Here is a 25,272-nt window from a genome sequence, read left to right as displayed (position 1 = left end):
GACGAAGAACGTCGACTGTCCTCGTTCGAGGATAAGCACTTTGCCACCCGCAGTTGTTCCTCGAATTATCGATACGAGCTCGTTAACGTTTCAAGCGACGAGGGTGGAAGCTTCACGAACGAAACCAGTGGAGGATCGCGATGTCAGAAACGCGAAGTTCCCTCGGTTGTCGAGGCTGCGCCATTTGACGCGGAATGAACCGCGTGAAAACAGTGTGTTAATGCGCATCCATTTCCCGTTATTGTCGACGAACGAAGCTCGCCAGTGAGACGCGCGGCTCGTAATGCACTTTAATTGCGTTCAGGCGTTCCGCCGTGTAGAACGCGCGTTATCTAATGTTCCGTCTCGCGGAACCAGCAAGTGATAGAAATGTCGCCGCGAAGTAGAGTTTCGAGCTCGTATAAATAATACAAAAGCCATTAGGTGGCTCGACGGGGATGGTAATTGGGGCGCGAGCGAGCGACGCGTTCGATGCGGTGCGATCTGTCGCTGGCGAGTGCTTCGAAAAACCGCCACACCGCAGTACAACAAGTTGTAATGTAATAAAGATAAATGAAATAACGCGATAAAATGGCACTGCATTAAATCGAAACCGACTTCGTAGAGCAAACAGGAATTTTGCTTGCTTTACGAGAGATTAACGTTCTTAGCGTCGCAAGGACAACAGTCACCGTGGCTTAATCCTGTTAATATTCATAAACGCCGATCTGCATTGAAACTCACGATGTCGGTGCTTAAACGGGACCCGCAGGAATCCCCTTAAAGAAGCCTCCTTATGAAATAATTTATTACCACGGCTGGTTTTGGAATCGAGGATCGCCACCCCCTCCTCGTTTGAATCGCAAATCGCGAGTACGAGTATCGAGCGACATCGAAGTTTCCGCGAGGGGATAATTAACACGTTCCGCGTTCTAATCAAAATAACGAAGCGGGGCTGCGAAGCAATCTGGCGCCATAAATTACGATCGAAGTCTTACGCGAAGGATACGCGAAGTTTACACGGCATCCCCTCGCAATATGGTCGCCATTGAAGGACAGGAAGCGAGTACGATGTTCCTGTGTAACACGCCTGGTACACGGTACAGGGGTGCTCATGTATTCTGGACCAGACGTAAGCAAACCACGACTCGCCAATAATTTTCGCACGGCTCGCTACTGCAACTTCGCGAGGCGAAAGATGTTCGCAGCCATTACTCATAGATCCGTACGACGATGGAACGTGAAAAAGGTTCTCGATGAAAGCAGTTACCTCGATACGAACGAGCTTCGATCTTCTTCGCCCGTTCGATCGATTACACGGGACGTAATCAAGCTGAAAGTTTCGAGCGTGATGAAAATCATATTAACTTTTTAATGCCGCCGTTGATTGGCGTTAATTAAATGAACGCTGAATCCGTTGGAACGTTCAGCATCGTGATTAATGTCCGGCAGTTAACGGTGGGATCGTTTAATTAATCACGTTCCATGTAATCAGTCATTTATTGCGAGGCCGGGATTCGAGGGATTAGCCGTGTTTTCGTTTCATTTCGTTTCTCGTTAGCGAGGGGGTGTGGGAATTCGTACGCGAGCGGAACGCGTGGTAAACGGCAGAAAATGCTGCTATTCAACTGGGAGGACCATCAGGTTTCTCGTGATAAATTAAACGGCAGTATGCGCCGGCTACGAAGGTCTGCGTGCTACCTTTGTGAAATTATCGCGGAAAGGTTAAGGGCTGCGCGAAATGTCGTTATCGTGGGCTTCGTTAAGTTCATTTCCTATAAAAAAGACGACTCAGATTATGGAATACCTCAGAGCTCGTTAAAGTCTTATCGAAAATCGTTTCGCGAGCTGGAAACACATTATCCGCGATAATCCATCGATTGCAGTAAATTAAAAAGTATCTTGTGTAATTTTACCTTAATATTTGTGAATCATTAAGGATACTCTGATACGTATTCTCGATCGTAGGAAAAAGAGAGGACCTCTTAACGCGATCTCGAGCGTGCCACTTGTCTCTTTAACAACCAACAGTCAGTCGACTCTCTTTTCCGTGAAATTTCGTTCGCACTCGGATATCCGGAGGCTGGTTCGCAAACTTTCTCTGGCCACGAAAATTACCAGTCTGGCCGTGTTTCCGAAGCACTCTCGGTTGGTGGTCGGACGACGGATGCGCGAGCGAGCGGTGGAAAAAGCCACGGGGCGGCGGCGCGACGATAAATCGGCCGCGATGCGAGCGAATGTGAAACTGCTCGTGGAAGCGAGCTTACGATACATAAAACTAGATTATCCGCTACTTATGTGCGGCGAACGATACGTGCGAGCAAGTATAGCGCAATAGTTTATCGGTGACGAAGAAATTCCGACTGATTTACGCGAGAACTAATTCTAAGTTCCATTACGATATATTATAAGGGTGAATTGGGGAATGGAGAATAGGTGAATTACATATAACATAGAAAAATGATTAAAAGTGAAAGTAGAACGCATCCCTCGGCGATCCAACGGCGAGAACTTAAATTTAACTTAACTTAAACTATAAACTAATTATACAATTTACAATTCAATTGAAAGTTTCAGAGTCCTGAAAAGGACTTTGAAAATTTCGACTGCATTGCAAATGACTTAAAATTAAGTACGTAGTCCTTAGCTCGATATCGTTTTCGAGAGCGCAATCTCTCCAAAACGTTACCAAGGGCCCAGGTCCACCCCGTGGAGGTGACTACGCAGGGACCCATCCCTAATTTCCCTAATCCCATCCACCCTCCATTACATACATATGTTCTCGGTACAGAAGGTACCGAGGACTGACTCTACTTGTAAATTTCAAAGTACCGGAATCCATAATACATTTTCCAAAGTCTAACATAGACTTTAGAAATTGTAGTACGGACTTTCGCGAAAGGGATGACGAGAAATGCCATTATTTTACCCAAAGTGGGATTTCTAAGGTGACTCTACTTACACTTTGGAAAAATTCAAGTGTTCTACGGTACGATATTTAAGATGATGACTCTTAGTAAAAATTCGAATGAAATTAAGTTAAATTAAAGTTAAAAAATGAAACTAATATCAAATAAGAATGGAGATAAAATTCGCGACGCGATCAAATCGAACAAGTACCAAATAAACCTGCGTTAGATTCTCGCGAGAGCATTCTACCCGATGGTTCAACATTAGTCACAGATGAACCATACCCGACGCGAATCGCGAGCAAATTATGTCACGTCTTACGTCGAAACAGTTGATACCACGCTCTCCCCAATGGTGAATGCGGGTACCATCAAGAATTCAGCGAGACTTAGCAGTAGGACGCATTGCCCACCGACAAGAACGAACTTCGTAGACCGCCCCAAGTCGTCTTACAGCAGGTCCGAAGACCCCAGCGACACGGGGTAGGAGCTACTCGGAACGAACCGCGATGAGCGCGTCCAATGTGCTAAGCCTATACCCAAGTCGAGTACCCAACGGGCGTACCAATCGACAAGGGCTGCGAAATCTCAATGGGCTCCGAAAACCACATCAGTTTGATTGAGCATCGACTATTTCGCTGCGTGACTGTAGAAGACGAAATCTCGAGCGAATAAAAAAGAAAAGAAAAGAGAAGGAAAGCTACGTGAAGCGATTTCACGCAGTAGAAACTTAGAATGCTCAAGGGAGTATGTAACGCACGTTTATCGATACTGACTACACGCGATTATAGAAATGACTATTTTTTACTTTGGGTAAGAGAATGGATTTCTTTACAATCTTGTTACAATTCGGTTATAATTAAATTACTTAAATCTAAGTGCTTATAACTAAGGACGCACGCATCCCACGGCGATCCAACGGCGATCCAGCTGTGATCCAGTGTCGAATGTAGAAAAAAGAAGTGTAGAAACGAACGAAATGGATTTCGAACCATCGAATAACGAGAACAACTTTGGAGAGAATAGGATCGATTTTCAGATTCTCCTAATAGCTTTCCTTGATTATAATTTGAGACAATACTTCATATAAAATAATAGTTTAATTTGAGAAACACCACTTTCTCATGTCCAAATATAAAGAGAATAACGATACTGCTTTACGATCACAAAATACGAAATCATTGAACTCAGAAACGCAGAAATTAAAATAAAGCAGAGATTAAGCCGATTTCTAGTTCTCAAACAATCCTCCGCAGAGAACAAACACCACAGAGAGATGGAAATTACGACAGATTATGCAGGACAATAAAAAAATAATGAGAATAATATTCACTGAACTGATTAACCTCGACCATAATTATGCCCAATTGAGATAAATTAGGAAAGACAGGATGGAAGGGATTCAGGTTATAAAATTATATTATAATGAATACACAGTTATAAAATTACATTATGTGAATTTACAGATATATTCCTTAAAATTAACTTAAACTATCTGCAATCCAATTTAAAGTTTCAAAGTCCTGAAAAGGACTTGACAGATTTAAATTGTACTGCAAAAGACTCGATGCTAAAAGTACCAGTGATTAAAAATTAATCTAATCTACTACAAAGTTAATGAAATAATAGTTGGATAATGAAGTAAATCAATGAAATAATGACAGTAAGACTATGAAATCTTTATACAAAACGAAAGTTGTAAATTGTAATCTTTTAACTGATTCCAATACTTTTAGTATCGAGTTTACATCTGTACTTAAATCTACGTGCGCAGTCCTTAGCTTGATAACGTTTTCGAGAGCGCAATCTCTCGAAAACGTTACCAAGGGCCCAGGCCCACCACGTGGAGGTGACTACGCAGGGACCCAACTCGATAATTTCGACTTTACAAGAGATGTACTCACATATTGCACGGTGGTCCATCTCTAATTCCACGCTGAGTACGTTTGCAGTTCGATGGAGGTGTCCTCCGACCGAGAGGTTAGTTTGCGAAGACCCAGACAGCAGGTAGCGCGCAATCATAAACTTTTTCTCGTTGTAAATTAATTCAGAAAATTAAATTTCAGTATTAAAATTAGTTAAATTCTATTAAAATCAAGAATAATTTAAAAATATCCGAATAAGCAAGTTAATATTACAGTAATTAAATTCTACTAATAATTGTAAGGTATGATAGAATTAATAAAATTTAATTTCGGTATTAAAATTAGTTAAATTCTATTAAAATCAAGAATAATTTAGAAATATCCGAATAAACGAATTAGCATTACAGTAATTAAATGTTACTAGTAATTGTAAAGTATAATAAAACTAATAAAATTAAATTTCAGTATTAAAATTAGTTAAACTCTACTAAAATCAAGAATAATTTAGAAATATCCGAATAAACGAACTAATATTACAGTATGTAAATTCTACTAATGATTGTAAGGTATGATAAAATTAATAAAATTTAATTTCGGTACTAAAATTAATTAAAGTCTTTAAAGATTTCAAAAAAATCCGTATAAATTATTTAATATTAATAAACGTTAGTAATTCTACGATTAGAATATTGTATTAGTCGATTCGGAGAGGTGTTTTAATTATTGGACAGTAATTAGAGTTAGCAAAGCTAGTTAGATCTCGATTAGTTGACAGAGTACTGTATCACTGTTATCGCGTCGCGGTAGCACTGCCAAATGACCGCGCACGAATGCGCACGGTTGCGCACGACCACGCAGACCTTGAGTTGTTCCGCTGGTTGCACACCCCCGCCACTGGTACAATAACAATGCACTTGTCAGAGTGATCGATTAATCACTTATTCCTTTCATATACAATAGTTAATTAATTTTTATAATATTCCACCACTAATACATACTCGTCTACATATATTCTTCAATAAAATCCAATCACATATCAATTATTACTAATTTTGCGCTAGTTTCCAAACGTTACAATGTTAATTATTAAATTAGAATTTTTATTACATCGAAAAATCGAAACTTCGCCTGTTTCGCGATGTTCTTCTTGCCCCCCTACCCCCTTCTAATTCCACTCCCTCAACACGTACAACGCAGACGATTCCATATTTCGATTCAACGAACCAAAAAACGGCTCGATGCAAATTTTATATGGGATAAAGTATCCTAGTACGCAAGTTATTAATTTTTTCCAGCTAGATATGGCATCCAGCGTTACTGCGCGACGGCGGGGCGGAGAAAAATGTGTCGAGCGCAACGCTGGGGAAAGATTATGAGATCGTTCCAACGCGCGCGGTCTGCTTTATATTCCCGTCTGTATTCCCGGGTTATGAACTCGTCCTCTCCTCCAATGGAACGTCTTCTAGGTGTTTGTACGTAGCTGAAAGGCATCCGGATAAACGGCCGCCGCCACTGGCGAGGAAAAGACACGCGTGGAATGGTATACGGAATAACAGCCGTTGAAGATGGAGACTGTAAATATATGTACAAATATACGAGTGTACACGCTGGTGGACAAATGTAAAGGCGAGAAAATGGAAAGAATGGATAGAAATGGTGGACGATAGGAGGACGAAGGGGGTTGCAGAAGCGATTCGCGTTCAGTCATGGGTCCCTCGTTCCTATGTACACCCCCTTTGTAGTCAGATATTTCAGCCAACTAAAAAGAATACAGAAACGAACGAGACTAGCGTGGATAACGAGATTCGTTCGATCTGAAAAAGAGACACTGTCGAATCTAATTGCAGCAAAATTTCCACGCGAACGTTCTTTCAGGGGGGGACTGTTTAATTATCCGATTCTCGCGGAGGTTGGTCATTCGTTGAAACAATGTTACCATGATCGATCCGATAATAATGGTTTACTAGCGGCATACATCAGGGGTACACGAATGAATACACGATACGAGACTGGGACCGGTATGCCGCGTGCTCGTTGTGTCCTGGGGGTGATAATAGAGATAGCGTCACTCGTCCAGCTAATTACTAGTCGCCAACTATACGACTCCTGGGATGTGGCTCATGAATGAAGTCCGCACGTGTGCGGTGGGAACAGGTTGAACGGTCTACCCGTTCGCGAGTGCCCAGATCTTGCTGGCCTCTGTATAATACACCAATAAGGATTCATGTATGCGGCTCGCCTGTCTTTCTAACAATATTTCGATGCTTATTTAAATCCTCCATCTGGATCCGTATTATTTCTACCTGAATACACCCGCCACGTTATTCCAGCAGGTGAGGTTAATAATTAAAACTTTGGAAATTGAATACCCCCCGCGGTGTGTGTTCCATTTTTTGTTCTGCAAGGGAATACAATAAATGTTCGTAGGGGATTAACGCAAATGATGGATAAACCGGAATATCGCGCAGCAGAGATGCCAATATAGCCAGCAACCAAAAATAACATCGCACGCGTGATATTGTATCTGAAATAACGGCAACCTCGCTGGCCAACGTCGACCTGGAAAACGATTTTTTGAAAACGAGTTTCAGTTCGCTGTTCCCTCGTTTACCCATCGATCTATTCTTCTAACGTTCGTCGATCGTAGATACCTTCTTCTATTGATAGTAGTATCGAGCGGTCATCGAAACTCGAATCCCTCTGGCGACGAGTCTCTACGAGAGCCTCAATCTTTTGTAAATTTATTACAATTCGATCTTCCGTAATTTCGTTCGACTGCGAGTTCCAATCTTCTCGACTGAAGTTCCGGGGCAGCCTAACTTTCTTAATTAAACTTATTTCGAACTCGCGGAAATCGAATACAGTTTAGAGCAAGAAGTTCCCGGTCCCGCTGAGTTATTAAAAATTGACGACGACCAGTGCAAATTGAAATAAACTTCCTGTGCGTTAAATAATACCGATCTCGAGGACATCGATCGATCCAATGAAAAATGATCCGATCGCCGGAAAACTCGACGTGTGCGGTTCAAAGGATTCGATTTCCCGATGGTTCTGCGATAGTTTTTAGGCAAAGCCTCGCGATAGCTGCTCTCCATTGAATCAGAGCCGAAGGTATGCCCGGTTTTTCGTTTCGTCCAGGTCGATATCGGCGATCGGAAAAGTGGTGCGGTTTCACGCTGCGCTGGTCGACCACAGACACGGTTCCATGTGTTCCCGTACAGTTTTCGCGCTTCACCAGCCACAGTTGTTCTTCCCTGGTCGCCTGGCTGGAACAGTTTCGTCGATTGGTTGCGCGAGCAACCGCTTGGGGCCAGTCCACGGTCGAGCTGAGAAACTCTGCTGGCGATCGAGTCGAGAAACTTTCGTCGAAGAAGCGAACGATTGGTTTTCAACTGAAAACAGCTTCCAGACGCCAATTACCAGTCCACTGGCGCCGCTGCTAAGACAACGAAACGACCCTTGGCCACTCGTGCGACAATCGAAACTCCTGTCAGGATTTAGCTGGAGGTCTCCTCCGTTTTCCGTGTCTCTCGAGTCGAAATTAGTAAATGCGCATATAGCCGGATCATTGTCTGACGAGAGGCGCGTTGGTCTTTGACGAGTTGGCTTCTCGAACGTGGAGAACCGATCGTTGAACCGGATGCTTCGTTCGCCAACGCGACTCGTATTAATATACTGATTGTACTAACTGGTTAAGTATTCGAAAAGATTCGATAAGTAAAGAGCGTGTGTGCTTTTGAACAATTGGACGAAGACAGGGTTGAACGAGAAGAAGGAGTGGATATTAAGAAGAGGAGCGAGTGTTCCTTATCTGGCGAACCGTTGCAGCGTGGTAACTAGAGGTTGGAATGGGCAGGGACATTAAGAGATAAAAGATCCTTCGTCAGGGAATTTACGAGCAATTTCGTCCCGGAGCAAGGGCCCGCGGATGCTTACAACGCTTTCAAGTGCCTCTATCCGATTTAATGAGACGTTGTTTAACGCTCGAACATCCGACGCACGAAAATCCAGCGAATTTTTTAAATACTCTCGCGCGCATCGAACGGGAAACGCGCTGGCAACAGAGGGCGGGTAATTAAAACGGAAATTGCTGGCTTGTTTACTAGAATTTCGGCAATAAAATCCAATATTTCTCTCAATTGGTCGGGGCGGACAATAAACGGGAGTATTAAATTTCCCGCAGCCGGGGAAAAAGTCAAAGGAAGGCAGAAATAAAAATGATAAAAAATACAGGGCGATAAATAGGTATCGCGTTTCAATGGAAATCCCGTTTCCCGGCGAACATGTCGGATGCTCGATTGATTAAAGCGGCCCGTGTATTAAACGAATTAAAGCGATAAAACATAGCCGACCAGGGAGGGGAGGGGTGCGTGGTGCGACGGAAAACGTAACGTGGAACGAAAGTTACGAGGGACACGAGGATTTTACGGTTCCAGTTTGTAGCCGACATTTCGCATAGGCCGCGCACGCTCGCCAACCCTTATTTGTACTCGCGCGGTCCGCGGTGCATGCGACTCGTCGCGTGTACTTGCACACGTACACGAGTCCTGTAGCTTCGTTTATCGCGTGTGCGTCTCACCCCTAACTCGATGACCCCGCGTTGATTTTTAAGGAGAAAAGAAAGAAAACGAGGACAAGAAACAAATAAATCAGAACACCGTGGTTGGTTTTAAAGATTTATAATTCCTTGAGACACGTTGCTCGAGCGTGCACGTGAATTTTTCAGGACGTGCTTGGTTTCGGGATACGTTTAGAGTCGATGTTTCATTTAGGGCGTAAAATGGGATCTTTCAAATGGGAATGAGGGGTGGAAATGTAGACAGCGAGAGAGGCGGATACTTTAGATTTCAGTGTGGAATACAAAAGAGATACTTAGGTTTGGCGAGTAAAATAGGAGAGTAGAAAATGGCGAACTGCGAGGATAGAATGGATTGCAAGGATAAACCGCCTAACCATGTTGTTCTGCTATGCCTCAGGTTCGTAGAACGTTGGCCATCAGAACGATGTGAGAAGAATATATGGGTGAACACCAAACGGGCAAGGAAGATTCGACGAAATCACGAACACGTGGCAGGACTTCAAGCGGGGTGAGTCTCTCTCCATAAAGAATAATCAACTAAAAAATCCTTAAACCCAACTTCCAGTAGAAGCGACGTCTAAAAATCGCGCGACAATTAAATCGATCGAACGTGAAAGCCTTTTTCTACGTCGTTGGCTTCTAAATCGAAGGGAAAACATGATAGGGGGGGCGGTCGAAATGTTTGGAGATACATCTTAGACGGTACATCAACCACTGTAGAGTGGCGTGGTGGGCAAAAAAAGGAAAAAAATTGGATTGCAGGACGAAACTTGGCCAGGGGCTATCGGCCGTGGAAGCTCGAGAGACCGTAGATAAACGAGCGGGGCATTCAGATAAATAAAATTCCCGTGCCGCACCGTCGAGCCTGGAATTTCCACGTCCATGCCCCTGCACTGTCCGTGTCGTTCGATTTCGTCTCACGTACCTCGACGGAGGAAGCCCTGGCGAATGACGAATAAAGAATAGAAACGATAGTGACCATCGACGATAAAGTTTGACGAACAACTCTCTCTCTCTCTCTGAAAGTGAAACTTTCCGCAACAGTCGACGGGGGATGGGATCGCAGCCTTCGAGCGTTTATTCGCCGGAAGCGAGCGTAGGAACGGAAAGAAGGCCGGTATGTTCCGGTGATTCGTGATATGTTACGTTTGGAACGGCGAAGACGGTCCATTGGTATGCGGAATCCATTTGTTTAGCAGAATCTGAATAATTTGTATTGCGAGCTGCTCTGCGGGATTCCTGGCTAACCGACGTGTCCGAGCGCCGATTCGGATTGCTCGCGATAGATTTCCGGGATAACAGAAGCACCCTGTTTCCTTTTACACTATTTTAACCGCGTTTCTTGCTCAAAAACTTGAACTCTCTTCAATCCCTTGACATTTACGAAGGACAATTTTAGTCCACTCCGCATTGCGAATTTTACAGATATCTCTGCTTTCCAGAATAGCGAGAGGCTGCTCTCTTAAAAGACTGAACAGAAGAAGACACCAAGATTGACAGAGCACGACGAGAAAGGTGCGAAAAAGTAGAAAGTAGCGATCCAAGCGAGGAGGAAGCATTTCTCCACCCCTCGCGATTCAATTTCGACGTGGATCCAAGCCGAAGAGAAAGGAGAACACGCTCGTGCGACCGCGACGGATGCCCGCCGGCTGGAATACAATTCGGAATTCTTCCGCGGGGCCACCCCCCGTGAAAGGCGCAATTCTGCCCGGAATTGCGGCCCCGCGAATTTGCTTTCAAAGTATCCCGAAACTCGCCGACAGAGGAGGCGACAGAGCGAGCGTTCGCGGAAGATTAGAGCTTGGCTGCCGTCCGGAAAATGCGGTCTGCTCGATCTGTCGGGCACAAAAGGATCGATGCTGGCCAACGGCGGGGACGAGAGGACTCGCGAGGAAGGCTGGGGCCATCGGAGAATGAGAACGGACAAAGACGACGGCCACGATGGCTACCGACTCTCGATGCCTCCTCGCTTTCGGCTATCGTCAAAGGACGAAAATTGAACCGCAGGAAGCTGGGAACACACACCGGAATCGTCGTCAAGTTCCTATTGCCTCGAACGCTGAATTTCTTCACCGCGAAGAGAGAGAGAGAGGGTGGGGTGGTAGAAATTCGTGGCAGGAGAAGACACAAGAAAGAGAACGGTGGTATCGATCTTCTGGAGGAGGATTGTCAACGGGGTGAAATAACATTCGAAGACGCTGCTGGCAGAGCGGTGTAGCTAGAGGACGATATCGGATTAATTCTTCGAGCTTAGAATTTGGCTTTGTCTGCGGTTGTATTTTTATGAAAAGAGCAGCTCTCGTCTTTCACAGAAGGAGCAACGTTCGTATGAACTAACCGACGGCTGAATGTTCCTGTACACTCCATTTATAGCGCGTGGCCATTAAGAGTGATTGAAGGGATAAAAGGGGAGGTTTTTTCTTCTACAACGGGAGAACAGCGTAATGGAGACTACGTTGTTTCACGTGCTTCGCCTTCGGCTATGCCGAGGAGCAAGTTCATCCCTTTGAAAATATAGAACGTGGATGTAAGAGGAAAGGACGCTGTTGGCTGGGTAGCTCGTTAACGATCCTCGATATATACGTCGATAATTAATTAATACATTTCGCTACCTCTGTGCATTCTAAAATCGAACGAGAAAATATTAAAAACGCGAAAGTGAAGATTTCTAGTAACAGTAGCGAAGGAAATGTGAAAGAAACGAAGCGTAGAGCGAGTTTGAACAGCCAGTGTTGGGATGCGTCCGCAAAATTAATCATCCGGGGCATTTCATGGGCGTTAACGACGCGAAGCGATGCAATGGTATTGTTAAAACCCCTATTCTGGTTTCTATCCGAACACAAAGGCGAAACGGTATTAACCAGCTCGTACAATGCTTCCAATACCAGCCGGCTACCTATTTGTACGTACGATACGTGGACACGCCGTGGCACGGCTAAAGTGTTCGCCCAGGCATATATACGTGTTATTACATGCAACGGAGCATTCCTCGCGGCGCTGCGGTTTTCAAAATTTAATTAAAACACGTCCCCCGCGCACGAGCGAGTCTTGCACGGACAACACGCGTGGCTTGCGAAATCTCGCGGCGACGAGTGTCTTCTTTTTGCCTCGACTCGATGCTAAATTGCTGGGGTAACGTAATACGGATGTTGCGGTACGTTTTACGAGTGGTATTAAAGGTTGAACCTAACTGCGGTCATGTTTCTTCTGCTTCTCTCTCTCTCTCTGATCCGAATTATTATAATTAAAAACAGAAGTAACATGTAATAAGTCAGAAAAAGAGGTCACAGAGTTGAAATATCGAAAAAAAAGTGACCATGATTTTGGATAATCGATATTACACACAGAACGCAGAGAATTGACTTGTAAGTAGATCAACGCTATATTTGATCAGACGCTGCGTTCTAGCTTGATAACAAACTACCAACTGTTAACAGAAGTTGTCAAATTCTTCACAGACGAATCATTCGTACATATAACTCGAATAGCGAGATTTCCTGGGGAGTGTTGCAAAATATTAGACTGGCTGGGCCATCTAAGTATTCCTAATAGCGATGTTTAATTACAGGCGTAACGGTAGCAGATTATCCGATCAAGAATTCCCTTTCAGGGATCGGGTTAAGCTTGTTTAACGCTTGCTTCGCAACCCTGGCGAGTTATGTGTTCTGAAAACAGGATTACTACGCGAAGAAAAGTTCTATACTTCGAAGAACGCAGGCTATTATCACAAACTGACTCAGCTTCCCTCTAAATAAAGCCAGTCGAAGAAAAGCGCGACTCGTTGGCCCGAATGCAAACGCGATTATTATAATTTCATTTCAGAACGCATTACACGTCGATGGAAATATTGTAACTCGATTCAGGATTAATTTCGTTGCAATTAACGAATCAATTCCTCGTATGGAGGCAAGCGCACTTTGTTCGTCGATGAAATGGCTTTAATAATCGACGAGAGAAACTTCTGTTAATAAATTTCAAAGCTTTTGATGTTCAATCGTAATTCTCGAATATTTCCAAGATTATTTAACGCTAAGAAAATTATTTCACTCGTTTATAATCTGACACAGAATTAATCGACCTTGTAATTATCGACGATTCTTGTCTGTCTCAGCGCTGAGCCTGCTATGTGTAAAGAAATTCTCCGGCAGCGGCACGATGCTGGATGCACCGCCCGGAAGTCGCGAGGATCTCGTGGAGGCGGCAAGAACACCATGCACACCCACAGGTCAGTCATCCTACATTTCACTCCAAACTTTAAACGAAAATTTAGAACACCCTCACGTTTACTAACTCTCGCCTGTGCGTCCACTCTCCGGACGCATAAATTAAGCGAATAAACGTGCACAGCTAAAAATCTGTTACGCGAGCGTATCTACATAAAATTTCACTAAATTTCACAGCAATTGACCGCGTATTTGGACGTTCTCAGAATGAACTATCGAGCCGCTGCTTATCGTGAAGTTCGAATGGAGAACGCCAGTGTCTCCAGCAAATCCGACAAATTGGTCGAACGCGCTGCAGGCGTCGAGAAGTTTCGACTGGGTAATTCGACCGATAAATAACGAGATCGGTGAAAATAGTACGACTACGGTTAACATCCGTTCTCTGAGAGTCGTTCTTCGTGTCGGTGCATTTCCATTCGTATCAATTCCGGGGATTAGTAAGTTCGTAATTTTCCGGACGAGCCGATAAATTTCAATCCTTAGCAGGGATACAGTAATTCCACCGCTGTCCCCCATTGTCGATCGTTAAACCGAACGGATGCTGTTGGACGTTTCAGGGCCGACGCGAGGGGAAAAGTATGCCCGTAACGCGGGTAACTGGTCCTAAAACCTTTTGAATTGCGGGCGATTAACCCAGTTCCCGTTTCTGTAATTAAAGTTTAGGCCGTGTGTACATTTGAGTGCGAAAATAGCGCGGGCTTGGCGTTGGGCGCGCGCGAAAAAAAAAAAAAAAAAAAGAAAAAATGTTGTCTCTTTCAGCAAGAGGGAATTTTTGCAGCTCTCCCGGTGCCCTTTGCATTCTGTCGCACTTCTCTGACGCGTTCCCTCGATTCCCCCGTCGCTTTTGCGGGCCGCGCGTTAACGTGAAACGTTCCTCGCAGTTGAAACAGTAAATCCATCGGGCTCGATCCGAAATGGATCGACGCATCCGTCCTGGCGAACTTTCGCCGGTTAAACTCTATAAAACTCGAGCGAAAAATCGTGCCCCTCGAAGCACTTATTTACGATACCCCGTGTTCCCGTTCCGTTCTATTTGCATACGCGACGAAATTGGCGCCAGTGAAACTGGCTACCACGCGTTGGCGAATAAAATTCGAGATCGACGAATAAAGTTGACGGACAATTAACCGGAGAACGTCCTCGTTCGACAGCCAGGAAAAGCAGCGCCTTCCTGAATGGCGTTCGGTTATTTCGTGGAACAACAGGTGCCAATATTGCGCGCGAGCATTTTTCGAGATTGCATTGTTCTTCTCGTCATTTCGCGGTGCTTTTTTCCCACGTTCGAGTCCGTTGATGCGCCATCGAAAAGCGAATCATTCGCGAGCGTGTGTCTGTCGCGACGAACTCAGCGTTTAAAATCGTTCCATCACAGTTTTCGCGCTTCTTGCCTCTACCGTTCTCCCTTTGTTCGATCGAGGAACGACAATGAACCTAAACGACGATAGAACAGACGATTCGATCGATGATTCCCCCCTTCCGTTTCGCTATCATTACCGCCGCAGGGCCACGCGTAACAGAAAGCCAATGGACGGCTCTTTTTCTATCTCGATGGAGCGTCGGTGTCTCGCGATGATTGACGGCCTGACTTGGTGCTGTGTCAGCTGCGGGACGGATGCTTTTTATCGACTCAACGAACTGGCAGCTTTTGGTCCCCTGCGGTCTCGTTTATTTCTCGTTCGAATTAACGCCATTATCCGGCTGTCGAGCGAAACGAAACAAAAGTGAAATAGAAATAAATTGAACGAGCGAAAGGGGGCGAAGCAGAGGGACACGGCTGCGATTTTAAGGGTGTATTATCAAGTTCAAAGGCTGTAAAAATAGAACGATCTGTCTCTGATAATTTTAAAAATAGCAGTAATTCAACTTTAATCTCAATAAAAAAAAATCACGCTTTGGGTCAGACACGATTTACCAATTCCATCGCCTGGAATTCTATCGTTATTCGTAACAGCGTGCATCAATCGCGCGACTGTGCACGGAAACGGATATCGCCATGGTGTACGCGCTCTGTACCCGTCGTTTCGGAAAGACGCAGAGAACTCGATTACTCTCATCGCAGGGTTCGCACTCTTGACATTGTTTTCCGTCTCGCGTCGTTACCAGCGATCATTAATTACGAGCATTGCCGCGAGCAGCCTCTCGTTGGTAACCCGGTTCGCGAATTAAAATTGGAAGCCAGACGCGTCGCGAGGGATCCTTTGATCGGCCATCGATCGATCCTTGGTCCTGGCTGCGTTAGCCTCCAGGTATCGAGACTAAGGTAATTGGCACCACTTTCACGGCTAAACCGCTTTCCAATTTTCTCCTTATTTTGACGACGTAATAACTTACCGAGCTTTACGGAGTTTAGTCCCGTGCGGCGGTCGAACGAAGGGGTTGCAGAGGGGTCAGAGGGGGATGCATGCTCCCGGGGTGCGGCCAGTAATGGCTACGTATATATAGACGCATCTTTACACGGCGGTGAGATAAGCTCTCATTGGCGACCGAAGCGTAATCACTACTGCTTCCTGAAATAGCCTGAACCTTCGCCTCTTCGCCCGTTTCGATCTTGCAATTTCCCTTTCCTGGGATCCTTGGCAAAGGAGACTCGATCGATCCGCGCTACGTAAACACGTGTACCTGTCGTCGTCGACGACGAACTCGTGTCTAGAGCTCCAATCGGTTGGTGTCAACGTGGTCCAGGGTATTTTTTAAACTGTACAGAGCTTGATACATTGGTTGAGTAGGTTAAGAATGGTTGTTGGTTGAACTAGCAAGTTTCCTTCGCTTGCGATCATTTATCAGGAGCGAAAAATGATTCTTTCTTTTGGTGCAGTGAGTTAAGTACGAATTGAAAGGTTCATTACAAATTTGTAACGATAATACCTGGAAAGGATGGATACGAATGCCATAACCCGATTTCTTGTTTATTACGAATAAATGGTACTCGATACGTATTAACGATACAAATCAGTTGGACGAATAAATATTGAAATGTATAATTTCCATGTTGCTACGTCCCCGTTTGATCCCCCGTCGGTTACATCGAGAATTCAAGGGGGACTATTAATTTCCTTCGGTTTCGAAGCTCTCGCAGCGAGAATTCTGCAAAATTCGAATTTTTTTTTTTTTATTCGCTCTCCAATCGAATTCCATTCATCCGATCGACATTCTTTTATTTACAAAGGACGGAAAAGAGAGTGGAACGCGTACACCGCCAGGGATTTTACACGCTGCTACGAAAAGTTTACCCTGGTTATTGATCGATAATCAAGCGGACGGGCAGTTTTGTTTAAACGATCCCGCCCGCGGCTGTTGTATTATTAATTTTCGCCGGTCAGAAACGCGGCTGCATATTGCATGCACTTTCCTGTTGGCCGTTCCGCGAGCTGCGCTCGAAAATTCTGACTCGCCATCCGACGGTTTACATATTAACGCGTCCGCGGCAACCCCCGTCCGTGTGCCGACGAAAATACACTTTTACGCCCTCGTTGTTACAGATGCATTACCGATGCGATCGACTCGCGCAACGATCTACAACGTGATTGGCCTCGTGTGTTGATAAATTCGTTTCTACCGTCCTGTCGACTCGCTGCCTCGATCATCGAGTGTTTCCAGCGTTTTAAAACCGTGTACACGATCGTTTGAACGTTCAGTCCGAGCGTACACGCATCGATGAAAGCGAAATGTGTGCCCAAGTCTTTTTTAGGCAAGTAATAACACAGTTTTCTAATAGCACAGTACTATGTATAGTATAGAGAACTTTCCTTCTTGACGAGGGTTTTATTAAAGTAATTTTGCCTTTTCAAAGCTTTTCTTTTATCACTCGATATCACTGTTATTCGATTACTTTTCAACTTGCAATTATGCAGTCATCGTCGCTCGTTAATATAGCAACAGACGCCCAAAGAAGGTCCAGCCTATTCTGGTTTCAGCGGGCGGTGTCACACCGACCAGGCCCTATAAATTTTAAGGAGTTTAATTCCGCGTAATTGGCCAAACTTTTCGTCCTAGCCTGTGGCCAGATACGACGGAGACACTTTAAGAAAAGCGGGAACAGCGAAGGGGAACGAGAATTGAACGAAAAGTTTTTCAAGATCGCGCGAGCCTCTCCTTTTCTTTTTTTTTTTTTCCCCTCTTCCAACGCGGCTTCTGGCGCCAGCATTTTTCCGCGCGATCGTTATTTACTTTCCCGTAGGCGAGAAAGAACGATCCATCGAGGGGTCTATTGGTCGATGTAAAGGATCGAGCGGATATAGAAAAAGTGGGCTGCTGTGCGCTCGGATCGACGACATTTTGATTTATGGCTGGAAAATGGAAATCTCGCGTTAGAATCCCGGCCGGGTCGGGCCCCATGGGATAGAACCCAAGTTTTTCGACGGCATCGAATGGATATCCGCTCTTTTTTACCACGCTGGACGAATGACAACCGAAAAAAATGTTAAAAAGTGTGGTCTGCCAACGTTGATCGATATTACCGACCGTAATTCTCTTTTTTCCACCCCCGCTGAGAGCTGGAATCGCATTGTTCCTTGCGAAAATATACTCTGCAATAACATCACCGCGTATACTTCTCTATTCTGCGAATAATTCGAGGAAAATATAAAGAATATCATTCGAGATTAGTCACGACGAGAGTACGAAGATTCTAGCGAACAAATTTCGATCAGATAGAGAAAAAAGCTCGCAGAGAAACGTGACTTATCGCTAGCGCGAGGCGGAAACGTCGGTTGACAATGTTGGTCCAAGGAAGGTGTGCCTTCCGGAGGAGTAAAGGAACGCGATAACAGAATCCAATTAGACGACACTTGGTCCGCAGCGGTGGCTCACGGGGGTTGGCGCAAGAAAAGTGAGTCGCCTTGTTAAAAGTAAGTCGGCTGCTTTGCAAGGGCTACTTCTTGAACTTTCACCCTGTTTCGCGGTGGAACTAGCTAGTTCTCGGTCCGTCGTTTCTCTGAGAAGCAACTTTTCTTTCCCCCTCGTCTATCCAGACGAGGGGAAGGGTTTCTCTCTTCCATGCTCTTTCTAATCCCCATTATTGTCTCGTATCGTTACTTCAGCTTGAAAATCCACTATTCGTTTCCGTTTGAATTCTATCGAGACGGATTTACTCGAGCTAAGCGAACCAGACGCTCTCGACGATTATACGTAACGATGTCAACGAAAGTAGGTGGATGATAAGAGGAGAGTTCGAAGGACGAGGCTAGCATGCTTTTACAGTATTCGAGAGAGAGAGAAACGGAAAGTTGACCACGTTAATAAAAGATTGGGCACGCAGAGTACAATTGCGCCGCTGAGAGCTTATTACGTCGACCACCAGCTTCGATAGAGAGAAGTCTTTGCGTCCAATGTCGCGAACGTCTCTAACAAACGATCCATCTCTCGTGGTCACCGACAAAGACGAGGCGCGTACACTTTCGCGTCCCATCGTGTCTTCCATTCACGAAGAAACTCGAGGATCGTTCATTCCCGTCTGAGAGATCGTCGTAAACTTGTCACGCATGCATATTTCATTCGCCCCCGGAGGGGACGCGCGAAGAAACAAATGTCGTTGCAAAAAGTCGCGGTACATCGCGCGAAGTAACAGAACACGAAACTCGGAATAACAATTTGAGCGTGAGAAAGCAAAGTTCTTGATATTCATCTTCTTCTACATAGAGCAATCCTTCTTATCCGGGGGACTTAAGAACCGCTGGAACGTTTGCAGGGGTGTGTTCTCGAAGATCAACAAAAGGGGGACGAAGGAGTGAGAGAGGGGGAGAGAGATGGCGACGTCGAGCAAACTATGAATCATTTATCAGGCTACGCTAACCACGTCTACATCTTCCAAATACCGAATTCCACGGGCTTACGCGTGGCATTGGCAAATGTCATACGTCGTCTGATTGCGTCGAGTGGAAGTTGGGGGTGAATCGCGACAAGGAAATCCAGGAAGGGAAACTACGAAGGCTCAATCAATACTCCCTGATGAACGGTCCGATGGCTATTGGCGTAGCACCGGGTATAGACGGTAGTTCTGGCTGTTCTATGAATTATTTAGCGTTAGCCAAGTGGCCCTCGGTGTATTTGCCCTGAAACCGTGGCGGGCCTCGTAGCATTTCGAGGAGCTCGCTTGATTTCACCGACCCTAATCTATCGTTTCGTATCCGTGTCAAACGGTGTAACTGGTTTCATTCGTTTGGCCAAGTTTCGAACTGTAAACCGTGAACAGAGGGCAGAGGTGGGTGGTCGAATTATTATTCGATGGTTTAAATGTCTGGCGCAGAGAGCTATAGCCTCGTCGAGACTCGATATTTGAGATATCGATCTGATGCGGGGCTCGCGTTGATAATAACGTAAGGAGTAAATGAGAAAAGTTTTATTTCGACTTCAGATTGCATTCAGAGTGGATCCTCGAAACGATCTCTGGGGCATTCCGCGTCGGTTAATAACGCGAATAACGCGCGTCTACGTTTCGCGTTATCCAGGAATCTCGGTTGACTTCGCCCCTTGACCTATCGCTCCTCTCTCGATATCAAACGCCACAACTTGCCACGCTCTGTTGCCTCCGACAAAATCAATCTTCGACTCTGACGCTCGCTTTTCACTCGCGCTCGTATAATGGACCGTGGAAACGATTTCCTTCACGGGCTTAAATCGCTCCTGTAATTTTTGTTCGCGCGACAACGTTCTTGACGATCGATGCTCAGACGGGAAACAAACAATTACGTTTATTCGAGTGAAAAATCTCACTGGTGCGAGTTGTGGTCTCGTTCGAACGATCGCGTTTGCCTTCGACGTTGTCGTAATTGCGATACTTGAACGGAAACTTTGCTAAGTAAACTGTTATAACTTCGTGTCTCGTTCAATTTTTTGTCATTCATATGCCAGACACGGAGTCGTGTTTATCGCGTGAACTGGGCGCGTACGCAATTTATGCGAGCGAAAACAAGCACGGTTCCTGCAGTTCTGATATTTCCCCCGCGATGAATAAATTGAAATAGAACTATCTTCGATAGAATCAAGAAGAAACTTTTTAAATCACGAATAAGAGGGACTGGTAATTATTTAACTAGAATGAGAGTTATCAGCAGGTGAAGTTACATTTTCTGTTAAATATTCACATCAAATATCACACATACTCCAAATAACAACATCTACACAAAAAAAAAAATTATTTAAAATCGCAGCTTCGAATATCGCCGAGCCGTTGGAAACAAAAAATTCCATCAGAATCCCAAAATCGCTACAGATAAACACTCCAGAAGCCAGCGTCGAATAAATAGTAAATCTCGGTACCCAGTGTCGACTGCATCAGCAAATATTAAACAGAGATTACCAACGAGCTCCCGAAATTACCCATTCACGGAACGTCGATTAACGTGGACCAACGATTTACCCCAAAATCCATCCACCTCGCGCCCTTTAAACTCGCAACAGGCCTCGCGGACGAGAATCGCGTCTTTCCACGAGGGGGTTGTCGAAATAATCGCGAGTGGGTCATAAAAAATCAGTGGACGAGCGATGTCGACGAGGCGACGCGAGCCACGTTTATCAGGAACAGGGGCATCGCGCTTCGACATAATTTATGCAACGGAGCGGAGGGCCGTGCTGGGATCGCGGTAGCATCTGGCCTTCCTAATGCAATATTGATTCGATTTCGGTGCACGACGTGCTAGGTCGTAGGCGCGCAATTTGCATATGGAACTACACGGCTCGCGGATACGGTCCGTAGCGTCGCGGTCTCGCACTGTTTGCCATTTGATTGCATGGAAATTGCGTCGACTAGCCTGACGTACGCGCCGATAGCAAGCGCGTCATTTCCTCGAGAGCGTTAGGTTAGGACGCGAAGCGGCGTCCGAGGGACAGCGGTCATCTGTGCGCTGAACGCATCGTCGCGCGTAACGCGATAAGTAGAGAAGCTAGTGATTTTGGATACATCTTGCTGATAACGCGTCTCTAAGAATAATATCGAGAAATCTTGCGAGCCAAGTGGAAAGCAAATCTATTGACACGATAACGCGAAGTTCACCAGAAATCGCTAATCGCGTTTAATTTCCATCTATGTGGGAGTGGATTAGGTGATTTTGGATACATCTTGCTGAGAACACGTCTCTATAATATCGCGAAACCTTGCGAGCCAAGTGGAAAGGAAATCTATTGTCACGTAGACGCGAAGTTCACCTAAAATCGTTAATCGCATTTAATTTCCATCTACACGGGGGTAAATTAGACGCGTGGTTCACAGGGTCGACTGCAAAGTAAACTGCGTGTACCGTTCAAGCGTCAACGCGAATGATGCGAATGACTGATGGCTTAACGAATCTCCAACACGCGACGAGCGATTCCAATACGCGACACGGTTCGAGCGTGCAGAACGAACTTTCGCAGGAATCGGTAGCGAGAATCGAACGAACGTTCTACAGAGGGTGTCCGTGATCCATAGACGCAGCCGGAAACAGAATTTCTGAAACGGGACGAGGAGAATTGAATGTTCGAGCCGTCGTCGGAACCGTAAACGACGATAAATTATCCGCGAACGAGCAGTGTGATTGCTATTAGCGAGGTACGGCGACGAGGCTGGCAATTATGGCCGGCAGTTCGTTACCGTTGGAACCGCGATTAATAGGACGAATTTGTAGATCAGTGGAGCGGATGCTTGCGAGACATTAAACGGTGTTCCACGCCGTTCCATCACCGCGGCTGAATAGTTTCGCCTCGTGGACTATCGTTATAACATCGCTTCGATCCTCTCAGGTTACATCTTTGAACAATTTATCGAGCTTCGCGTAATCTCGTAACAGGATTGCGATCCTGATGCACCTTCGCTGTGAAGTGAACGTAGCTTCAGTTACTTCGTTTTTTTTTATAATTTTGATTAATTCAATCATTGATAAGGTTGATTCGTTGGTTACAAAGTAAAGTGATCGAACGATTCGATGCAAAAGATAAATTGATAGAGATTTGCCTTAACAGTGTCCATAGCGCGGTTCATTGTCCCGTTCGTGACTCTTATCAGGCTCTTTGTAAAGCATAAATGTCACGGTGTAACGATCCGCGATAATAAATCTCATTGTCGCGTGGTATCGCGATTGTTCGAACCCGTCCGTTGATATATTTCGCGGGTGGGCCGTGCGGGAGGCAAAAATAATGGCGATAAATCCACGGGAACGGAAACGCGGCGGGACGAGCCGAACGGGTCGGCATAGAAAAGTAATTAGCAATAAATCCTCGCGGTCTGATGTACGACGCGTTCCGTTTTCTTGGCGCGCCTGCTGGGTAACGCGTGGCACGGTTTTCGTCGGAATGCGGGAACGCAGTCCACGAAGATGAATGGGCCCCGCGGAAGAAAAAGGGAAACAAGTGGGACATACGAAGCGCGCGGTGAAAAATCGCGATCCACTTCCTCGCGATTACCTTCGCGTGTCGCGTCTTCATATTTTTATAAAAATACAAATTACTCTTGCATTAAAATGAATCTCGTGCAGATTGCCATTTTCTGACCATTTTTGTTCTTCTTCCACTGTCGATCGCTTCCAGAAGTTCTACGAACTCTACATTCATCTTAATCTTAACACATTCTACGCACGAAAGCTTGCAATTAATAATAAGAAGAAATATTTTATTCCCGTGAAAGTATTTTCAATGAACAGAAGACACGTATAGTGTTACACAAATACAGCTTAAAGAACCGTACACGAGGAACGAAACAGGATTTCCATCGACGGTATTGTGCCGTTTAAAACCGATTTCTTAACAGAAAGTGCATGTTTGCGTTGGGTAGAATAACATCTAACACGTGGAACCAAATAGAACGGATTGAGTTCGCTCGAATATATCCGTCGTCTACCACATAATACAGGAAGATTTCTCAAGCTCGGCTCAGCGTCGCGCTCAAGTTCCAGCGACGCATTCGCATGCTGCACAAGCTCGTTCGGTGGCTGAACTCGAATGCTGTTCACGTTGGTTTTCCAAGCCTACGAATACCTTCGATCGACACACACTCTCACACAACTCAAAACCATCATCCATTCTCATCTATTTCTCTCAAAAATTACTTTCAACTGCAATACGCAATTGTTACGCGCGCATCGCTTGCCAACGTGTAGCTAATCACCAACGCGACTTACCACCATCCTCAGTGACCTAATTACCACCACTGTCGATTTCAAAGCGAGCTCCAATTTCCTTATCATCGATGGCTATCGTCTAATCTGCAAAACCGTCGTCCGAACTCCCGCGAAGTTCTCTATCGAGCACAGGTTCGACTGGCGATCACCGTTTCCCTTAAAGTCTCGTTCGCAAAGTCTCGAATCCAGTTCGATCAGCGTCGTATCGGAACGTTTGCTCGAATTCTGGCCAACAGCGATTCGAAAACGCCGGGTCGAGTATTAAGGGAAGAGAGTCGCGCGGATACCAACGATAATTAACGATCGCCATGGAAATGAAACGGATGCCAGGCGAGAGCGAATCGAAAGGGTGGAGGGAAGATAGAGAGGGACACGCGAAGGGTAATAACATTACGCAGTGTGTACGCGCGCGTTCGCCAGCGATCATTGGCGCAGAACAGTCGCTGGGATAAATTCATTCGTTATTTCCGGCTGGATTCCGCACGGCTTGGCCGAAAGCTGTACCCGGAATTAGCTGACCGGAAACTGGCCCTCCGTAACGCGAGCGCACAGGCCACCGAAAAATTCCAGCTGCCACCGGAAACGCTCGTTTAATCGAGGACCAACGCAAACAATAATTGCTGGCTCTCTCTCTCTCTCTCTCTCTCTCTGTGGTTTTCTCTTTCGTTTCTTTTGTCGAACCAGACCCACCGTAACGGTTTGATTAATGGAAATTTAGAAACGCCACGATTCCGCGTCGGTGTGCGGGAAAATTTTCTGGACGCTGTAAATCGGTGATTAATAGCGCGCGTCTTGCTGCGACGTCATTCTGAAACTGAAACAAATGGGAATGGAAACGTGGATGTAAAAACGAGTTCGCTGGTGTTCGTGAATATTTTTTCATTGATCGAATTTGCACGGTGGTATCGTTATATTTGTGTAAAATTAACGTAATTTTCGGTTTACGATGATAGCTGACGGAAATTATCGGTGAAGATTGTAATTTCGTTGCTGTGTGTGTGGTATTCGATGGAACCAGTGACGTAGGTCCGTGTTTGGTCGGACACAGCTAACTTAGAAGCCTGCTTCACCGCGCAAGTAGAATTACGCTGCGCATAATCAGACAACTGGAATAGCATTATAATAGTTCCAGTCAAATCCCAAATACTATGTCACAGAATGAAATACATTTGATACATTATCTCATTGATTCTTCTTAATCAATTCCTCTTATAATTAATTGAAATTTTATATATAAAATTGGAAAATAAACGTAGCGTTTCCATCGACGATACCTCCACAGATCGTAAAAATAGAGGGGACACTTAATCTCGGTAGCGTTCATCGCTCGAGAGCTTAATAAATATTTTCGATTTTTTCCGCTAATGGGCAATGATTTCGCGACGAAGCGGCGGCCATAAAATATTCATAAAAGTCATCAATCACGGCTCGACGGAGCGGTGCGTTCTCGGCTGGAAAAATTATCGAAACTCGGCGGGAAATGGCCTGCCACGCCGTCATGAAATCCGAGTGTCTCTTCTAAGCGCGAACGGCGAACGAAATATCGGCCGATATACCGCCGATTGCCGGATGGCCTTCGGATCCGATTGATTCCTCGTAGCCGCGGTATATAACGCGGCGGAACGAGTG

General features: G+C 45.3%; 1 protein-coding gene across 4 annotated transcripts in view; it reads left to right on the top strand.

Moving 5' to 3' along the window:
- The window catches only part of LOC143432551 (uncharacterized), a 62,639-nt gene that overhangs the window by 27,845 nt on the left and 9,522 nt on the right, over window positions 1-25,272 (top strand). For 2 of the 4 annotated variants that reach the window (XM_076909217.1, XM_076909214.1), the window contains exons 2-3: window positions 9,730-9,840; window positions 13,444-13,557. In XM_076909217.1, the coding sequence (XP_076765332.1) occupies window positions 13,495-13,557 (63 nt within the window). In that variant the 5' untranslated portion in view covers window positions 9,730-9,840; window positions 13,444-13,494. The remainder of the gene's footprint in view (window positions 1-9,729; window positions 9,841-13,443; window positions 13,558-25,272) is intronic. The other 2 variants (XM_076909218.1, XM_076909215.1) reach the window with 1 other exon arrangement.

Source organism: Xylocopa sonorina, chromosome 1 (assembly GCF_050948175.1).
Source record: "Xylocopa sonorina isolate GNS202 chromosome 1, iyXylSono1_principal, whole genome shotgun sequence".
NCBI classification, from domain to species: domain Eukaryota; kingdom Metazoa; phylum Arthropoda; class Insecta; order Hymenoptera; family Apidae; genus Xylocopa; species Xylocopa sonorina.
This window is presented reverse-complemented; position numbering and strand designations above follow the sequence as displayed.